This window comes from Rattus norvegicus, chromosome 15, assembly GCF_036323735.1.
Source record: "Rattus norvegicus strain BN/NHsdMcwi chromosome 15, GRCr8, whole genome shotgun sequence".
Classification (NCBI taxonomy): Eukaryota; Metazoa; Chordata; class Mammalia; order Rodentia; family Muridae; genus Rattus; species Rattus norvegicus.
The window spans coordinates 30,371,959-30,380,616 of NC_086033.1; the positions used below are offsets into that span (position 1 = coordinate 30,371,959).

General features: G+C 42.4%; 1 pseudogene and 1 gene segment (V, D, J or C); both read left to right on the forward strand.

Moving 5' to 3' along the window:
- The first annotated feature begins 630 nt into the window (after positions 1-630).
- On the forward strand, positions 631-1,221 carry LOC134482055 (T-cell receptor alpha chain V region CTL-F3-like; annotated as a pseudogene). Its single transcript, XR_010058081.1, has 2 exons — positions 631-682; positions 830-1,221. The product of XR_010058081.1 is annotated as a T-cell receptor alpha chain V region CTL-F3-like (transcript).
- Positions 1,222-7,076: 5,855 nt separating this feature from the next.
- Positions 7,077-7,527, forward strand: LOC134482056 (T-cell receptor alpha chain V region PHDS58-like). The segment is given in 2 exon segments: positions 7,077-7,122; positions 7,214-7,527. Coding segments are annotated over 2 exon segments (360 nt in total).
- Positions 7,528-8,658: the final 1,131 nt, after the last annotated feature.

Here is an 8,658-nt window from a genome sequence, read left to right on the forward strand (position 1 = left end):
TTTTTCATTAAAGGTTCAGCTCCTGGTGCAAAGATTACCTTCCAATGAAGGCCACATATCCAAGAGTACATGGGCAGTGCAACCTATAACACAAAACTTGCTGAGTTTTATTTTAAATGGGATGATGGGACACAAACTGGAGTGTTATACAAAAGTGGATAAATCTTTTCAGGACTGGAAGGAGCAGAGGATAATAATCAAAATTCATTGCATAATATTCTGTAAGAACTAATAAAAATCAAAAAGTACATAAATTATATCAGAAGTCTATTTGTGTGTGAACATTCTTTCATGTACACTCGCCACACTATATACGGTAGGACACACATAGTTCAGTGACACTAGTGATTTCAGCCATCCAATGGGGACTTGAGACCTGCCTCCTTTGGGCGAGGTTCCAAGTTTATTTACACTGTGCTCTCCTGATCTCTGTGGTGCAGGTTGAAGGGAAATCAGCAGAGGGCGCTGCCGCTTCAGATGTGGTTAACATCTCATTCACATGGTTGTTTAAAAGGACAGACTCACTGTGCAGACAGAGATCCTTGTCTCTCAGTGAGGAGTTTGAGGAGATTCTGCAGAGGACTTGCCCTGTGACTTTGGTGCACTCAAGGACCAAGTGTCATTTCTTCTATGAACATGCTTCCTGAAACCTGCTCTGTTCTCGTGCTCCTCCTAATGCTCTGTAAGTTATGTTTAACTCTAAGGGTTAATGATGTTCGTTTCTTACAACTCTAGAACTCTTTAGTGTTCCTTCTCAAATAAAAAAGTAATTCCTCTGTATTTATGCATTTATGTACTTATTCATTCATTTTTTATTATTTATTTTCAGAGAGGAGCAATGGAGACTCAATGACCCAGACAGAAGGCCTGGTCACTCTCACAGAGCAGTCGCCTGTGATGCTGACCTGCACCTATCAGACTACTTACTCAACTGTTACCCTGTTCTGGTATGTGCAATATCTCAATGAAGCCCCTCGGCTACTCCTGAGGAGCTCCACAGACAACAAGAGGATCGAGCACGAAGGGTTCCACGCCGCTCTCCATAAGAGCAGCCGCTCCTTCCGTCTGCAGAAGCCCTCAGCACAGCTGTCAGACTCTGCCCTGTACTACTGTGCTGTGGGGACACAGTGAGGGAGACGGCAGGGGAAGCTGCACATGAACCAACAGTGCAGGAAGGCTGAAGGAGGAGGCTCTGTGAGGGAGCCTAAGTGCTTTCACTAAGTGGTGTTTACCTAGCTTCCTGAAAACATGAACAAATGTCAGATCAGATAGAAATCTAGGAATTGGTGGATATTCTAACAGGGCAGGATGGACATCAGTGCCAAAAAACAAAAAACAAAACAAAACAAAAACCCAACCAAACAACAAACAAACAAACCGAAACAGGATTTGATTAACTGACATATTGTTCTCTCCCTGGAGACCTCTTGCAGGAAACATCTCTGGGAAAACCCTGACTAGGATTTATCTCTACCAAGATGTCTTACAAAATTCAGTGGCTTAAATTCTCTTACAATCTTCTGCAAATCTCCATTAATTCATGACCTAATGAGGAACGGAGACTCTAGTCTTTAAATATTTTCTTCAGGCTCACTCCTTAAGTTATGTATATTCTTCCTCTCCTTGATCCATGAAACAGAAAATTTAGCCCAAATTCTAGACTTGCTTGCTTATCTATGACTGTGAAGAGACTATGTTCAAGACATCCTATTAACCATAAAAACAATGCCAACCAACAAGAGCTTCTGGGGACTAAACCACTACACGGACTGACCCAGGGCTGCAAATGCATATGTAGCAGAGAATAGCCTTGTTAGGACACCAGTGGAAGGGGAAGCCCTTGGTTCTGCCAAGGTTGGACCTCCCCCAGTACAGGGGAATATGAGGTGGCAGTAAGGGGGATGTATGGGGGGAATACCCATATGGGGGAGGGAAAGGGGAATAACATTCGAAATGTAAGTAAAGAAATTTATCTAATAAAATTTTTAAAAAAAGAAGAGACCAGCATCACTGAGATATATTCTTCTGGGAAATGTCTTCTGACAGAATTAAGAAGCTGTAATTCAGAGATAGCGAAGGTTGTACCTTGTGCTGCAGCTGTATTTGGCTCATGTAAGAGTCACTCAAGTGGTACTGGTTTTAATGTCATGAAGAGCAGCTGACTCATTGCACTGTGAGAGATCATGGCAGGCTATTGGTGAAGGTTCAGACTCAGTTGCAGTTGATTGCCCAGGACTGAAGGAGTCATGCAAAGGATTTGAGGCTTGGCATCGTGAAGAGTGCCTGTGAGAGACTATTAGTGAAGCAAAAGACCTTAGTGTATTGGAGATGCCAGTACCATGGGATGATCACCAAGAACAGCAGCAACACTGGAGTGGATCAACCTGAGCTTAGAGTGCTACAGAGGTCAGAGCTGGCGAAGTGACATCAGCCTTTTGGAGGAGCCCAGAAGATCATATGTTGCCTAGGAGACCCCAAGATGTTTGACATGCCATAGTGATGGGCAATCTGTTGAGGAAAGCTGCTAACAGGGAGTGGAACCAGCCCAGGAGAAAGAAGTTTGTTGCAGTCAACAAAGATGAAAAAGGAGCTGGAGATCTGAAGACCACCTTGACATCAGACATGGAGATGGCGGGGTTGGAAGTTTGCTCAGCTGGTTTCCTGTCTTGTTTTGGGGATTACAGTTAAGTGATTGGATGAATCTCAGAAGAGACCTTGAACATTAAACTTTTAATATTGTTGAAGCTGCTATAGACTATGGGAACTTTGGAAGGTGGACTAAATGTGTTTTTTTATTGTGCTATAGGTAGATATGGCCCCCACAGACTCAGGTGTTTGAACAAGCCTATGGGGATCAGGGAGTGGAATTTGATTTGTATATGCTTAGCCCAGGAAGTGGTACTATTAGGAGGTGTGGCCTTGTTGGAGTAGGTGTGGCACTGTGGGCATGGGCTTAAAACTCTCATCCTAGCTGCCTGGATGTCAGTCTTCCTCTAACAGCCTTCAGATGAAGATGTAGAACTCTCAGCTCTGACTGCATCATGCCTACCTAGATGCTCCCCTGCTCCTACCTTGATGATAATGGACTGAACCTCTGAACCTGTAAGCCAGCTCCAAGTTAATGTTGTTCTTTATAAGAAAAAAAGACAACCTACTAAAAAGCATTTAATTGGGGGTTTTATTAAAGTTTCACAGAGTTAACCACCTTGGTGGGGAGTGTAGTAGCAGTCAACCAGGCATGGCATTGGACCTGTACCTGAGGCTGTACAACTTACCATAAGCAAGGGGTAGGGAGGGAGATATTGGTTCCAAAGCTCACCAACAAAGACATGGCTCCTTTGACAAGACCAACTCTCATGATGATATCTAAACAGACTACCAACCAGGAACCCAACTCTCACACTTTCTGACTGCCTTCATTTGATGAAGCTTTTCATGAAATACAGATAGACTCCATGTATAAGAAGAGTCTAGAGGTGTGAGCACATGATATGTCATGGTCTTGAAATTCTTAACTTGATATAATTTATTTACATTTCAAAAGTAATCCCCTTTCCCAGTTCCCATCCATGAACCTCCTATCCCATCCAACCTCCCTGTTCTTCTATGAGGGTACTCCCTATTCAACCACCAACCCCTTCTCACCTCCCTGCCCTGAAATTCCCCTACACTGGGGGTGTCCAGCCTTGGAAGGTCCAAGGGATTCTCCTCTTATTGGTGTCCAACAAGGCCATCCTCTGCTACATATGCAGCTGGAGTCATGTGTCGGTCCATGTGTACACTTTGGATGGTGGTTTAGTCCCTAGAAGCTCTGGTTGGTTGGTATTGTTGTTCTTATGGGGTTGCAAACCCTATCAGCTCCTTCAATCCTTTTTCTAACTCGTCCAATGGGGACCCATTCTCAGTTCAATGGTTGGCTGAGAGCATCCACTTCTGCATTTGTGTTCTTTTAAGGTCTGTGTGACATCTGCCCAGTATCTTCTAGCTTTTGTAGTCTCTGGTGAGAAGTCTGCTGTAATTTTGATAGGTCTTCCATTATATATTACTTGACCTTTTTCCTTTACTGCTTTCAATATTCTTTTTTGATGTTGTTGTTTTGTTCGTTGGGTGTTTTGACTACTATGTGACAGGAGGAATTTCTTCTCTGATCCAATCTATTTGGAGTTCTGTAGGCTTCTTGTATGTTTATGGGCATCTCTTTCTTTAGGTTAGAAAAGTTTTCTTCTATAATTTTGTTGAAGATATTTACTGGCCCCTTAAGTTGGGAATCTTTACTCTTTTGTATACCTATTATCCTTAGGTTTGATCTCCTCATTATGTCCTCCATTGTCTGGATGTTTTGGGTTAGGAGCTTTTTCATTTCACATTGTCTTTGACAATTGTGTTAATGTTTTCTATGGTATCTTCTGCCCCTGAGATTCTCTCTTCTATATTTTGTATTCTGTTGGTGATGCTTATGTATAAGACACCTGATCTCTTTTCTAATCTTTCTATCTCCAGGGTTGTTTCCTTTTGTGATTTCTTTATTGTTTTTATTTACATTTTTAGATCCTGGGTGGCTTTGTTCAGTTCCTTTAACTGTTTGGTTGTGTTTTTCTGTGATTCTTTAAGGGATTTTTGTGTCTTCTCTTTAAGGGCTTCTACTTGTTTACCTGTGCTGTCCTGTATTTCTTTAAGAGAGCTATTTATGTCCTTCTCAAAGTACTCTATCATCATCCTAAGATGTGATTTTAAATCCAAATCTTATTTTCCTGTGTGTTGGGATATCCAGTATTTGCTTTGGTGGGAGAACGGTGTTCTGATGTTACCAAGTAGACTTGGTTTCTGTTGCTTAGGTTACTCCGCTTGCCTTTTGCCATCTGGTTTTCTCTGGTGTTAGCTTGTCTTGCTGTCTCTGACAGTGGCTTAACCCTCATGTAATCCTGTGTGTCAGCACTCCTGGAGATCGGCTTTCTCTCAGCCAGGTCTGGGTACAGAGAGATGGGTCACAGGGTCAGCTCAGGGAGCAGGCAGAAACTGGAAGAATCCTGTTCCAGACTGCTCCTAGGTTCCTGTGCCCAGACAGCTCCAGGCGGGTTCCTCTAGGGCCAAGAATGTGTGCAGAAGTGGTGGTATCCCCTGAGTTCTCAGGATTGTCCACACTTCTGAGAGTCCATCTCTCTTTCCCAAGGGATCTGGGTACAGAGAACTATGTGAAAGGGTAAAGGCCATGTTCTTGAATTTTAAATTGTATTCTAAAAGTAAAAGATTCTGAAGACTGTTCCTCAGCAAATACTCCTCAATTACAAATATTGTGGCAATAAATATATTTTGGATCTGGCTAGGATTCATGATTGCATTACGTTGGACTTATTTATGTGACCCATGACCTTTAGCTAATGCTGGTTTACATTTTGAGTATTTGCTCCCTGGTTCCTTAATTCAAAATCACATGTTTATTTCCAGAGAGTGTCTGGTGTTGGAACATGTATCTCAACTCCGTACCTATGCAGTATGATATGTTTGGAGAGGATTCTGTCCTTCTTGTGCTGTATTTAGCAAAAAATTGCCTCACTGAATGGGCCTGTTAAGGTCTCAGTTACATCATTTTGGTGATCAACTTCTGTCTTATTTAGGGTTTCCATCGCTGTGAAGAGACACCATGACCAAGGCAAGTCTTATAAGAACATTTAATTGGGGCTGGCTTCCAGGTTCACAGGTTCAATCCATTATCATCAAGGTGGGGGCATGGCAGCATCCAGGCAGGTTTGGCAATGAAGGAGTTTAGAGTTCTACATATTCGTCTGTAGGCTTCTAGGAGAAAAATGACTTCCAGGTAGCTAGGAGGCACACTTCCTCCAAAAAAGTCACACATACTCCAACAAGGTACCATTGCCCAGGCCAAGCATATTCAAACTACCACAATCATACTCATGCACACATACATGCTGGGTACTGCAAATTGCCAAAGTAAACTGAAAGCCAGCAGGAATTGCTGGCCTTTGTTTTTCATGAGCTTCCTTCCTTCTGACCAAGTTTCAATGTGACTCTATCTCTTTCCATCTTCTTCAAGTATTTGTAAATCTGAATTCTTAGATGACTGTTATCTTCTAAGTCTTGTGAATTTTGGCTTGTTTGGGGGAAATTTGAAAAAATACTGAAACACACACACACACACATCACAAACACACACACATCACAAACACACTCAATTGCTGGCATAGATAATGCTCCCTTCCCCCAGGAAAGACAATCACTACAAGAAAGAACAGGTAAGAGAAAACCCTTTGGAAGAACTTCCTTTTCCAAAAAACATATGTATTAACACTGAGCCATTGCATTCCATTGACCCAGAAAAAAACTAACATTTTTAATCCTGTTTCTTTCACAAAGGTCAGTACTATAACCAGCCATTGAGGTCTCACAGTTGCAATTCCTCTAGCTTTAGCAGTCAGCCTTTCTTATCTAGAGTCCTGTCTTGTCATTGACAGCAGAGGCAATCTCACTCCGAGTGTTTTTCATTGTCTCTGTGCTGCAGGGCATCCACCAAGGGCCATAGCTGTACCATAAAGCCTCACCATCATCGCTGTGCTAGTCATCCACACTCAGTCTGAGACAGTTGCATCTGAAGTCTGGGTTTAGTTCATAATCTGGTTTCATAAGGAATATTAACAAGCCATCCACGTCCACCAGATGCTATAACTAATGCCTCATCATACATTAGGAAAGGAGCAGTGTGCTTTGGGAAAGTTTTGCTTCATTAAAACAGGAACAGAGCAGGAGGAAGGCTGTGGACCCTCAAGACATTTGGTTACTCATGTGGCCTCCAGAGGGCGCTGCTGCACTCACTAGTGTTCCTTCTTCCTCTGAAGATCTCCACCTGCTCACATCTCATTCTGGCAGTTGGCTCAGTATTTAGCAAAGGCAAGTAACAAGAATCAGATTTTCAAAACCTTCCAGGCTCCTGTTTGCAGCATTAGTTTTTATCTGATCTGGAGACCTCTCCAGCAGACCCTTCTTCACAAGAGCGTTCAAGCCCTCGCTTTCCTCAGCTATATTCCTACCTATCCTGTTCCTGAGAGTTCCAAGGCTCAACCATGTTCCTGGTGCTCCTCCCAGTGCTGGGGATAAACTTTCTCCTGAGTGAGTACAGCTTCCTTGTGATATCTGCATCTCTCCATTCTGACCGTCCTCACTGAAGACTGCACTGAACTTACCTAATATTCCTTTCCAGGAGATGGCCAAGCTCAGTCAGTGACTCAACCTGATGTTCGTGTCACTGTCTCTGAAGAAGCCACTCTGCAGCTGAGATGCAAGTATTCCTCCTCTGTGCCACCTTCCCTGTTCTGGTATGTCCAGTACCCACAGCAGGGGCTGCAGCTGCTCCTCAAGTACTATTCCGGAGACCCCGTGGTTCAAGGAGTGAACGGCTTTGAGGCTGAGTTCAACAAGAGTGACTCTTCCTTCCACCTGAGGAAAGCCTCTGTGCACTGGAGCGACTCGGCTGTGTACTTCTGTGCTCTGAGCGCACAGTGTCTGGGGCTGTAGGGGGAGCTGAACACAAACACCCATTTCAGGGGATTCTCAGACTCACGATTTCTATCTTTGAGGTTTATGAAGCATCTCTTTGGACTTGGTGAGGAGAGAAGTTGAGCAGTCCCAGCTGTCTTTGCTCCACTAATTTCTAACTAAAATATCCACTGTCTGACTTTGTCTTAGAAGTCCTTTGTGCATTTTCAAAATTCTCTAATGTTCAATGATAATTCTTTAGAATAAAGGAGACAACTGTTATTGTCCATGAGAACTATTTTCTGAATGGACGTTATTTCGAGAGTGACTAGACTAAATGGCTGATAGTGGATACCAGAATGTGGACATTAATTTGTCGTTTTATGTGTTGCATTTACAAAAATGAAAGGACTGCTCCTCAATTTTAGTCCTGAAATTTGCCTTCTCTACTCAGTCTTTCATGCTGAATTCCTTGCATATTCTTCTTTCAATGCTAAATATACTGATGCGAATTGGTCATAATATTTAAGTACTTTCATTTCAGAAAGAATTTGTTGCTTGTTAGTTAATATAAAAATTTACCAGAACCAGGAATTCTTAGAAATCTTTCATAATTATGTCATTTCTCACAACCACTAAAAATAAAAGAATAATGAATTCTAGCTCATTGGTATTTTTTTCCAAAGCAATCTTCACAGTTATAAATGTATTCTTCTATTTTTGTTGTCACCTTAAATTCTTCAAATCTACTTGAAAATTTGTAGTATGATTCCTCCTGTGTCTTTATTTTGTATGCATATGCATATTTTATATGCACCGTCTTCTCCCTGGTGTGTGTGATTCCACTATGGGAACATCAGAAATCGACTCTTTCATCCTAACATCTCCATGTCCTGCTGAGATGCAGGCAGGAGTCGCAGTGCTAGCACAGTAGTGCTCGCTGGCTCCAGGACAGAACTTTAGTTTCCTCTCCTTCTATCGGTGATGATTGTACAAGAAGATATTTTACTTCTATGAACACAGCCTAGGAGGGTGAATGCTTAGGAGTAAATAAAAGGAAAAAGGAAAAGTAAGAGGGAATTCTCAAGCTGTTGCTTGGCTTAGAAATGCAAGTGAGTAAACGCCATGTATCCGTGAGCACCTGAGTAGGATTGCAGCACACAGAAATGT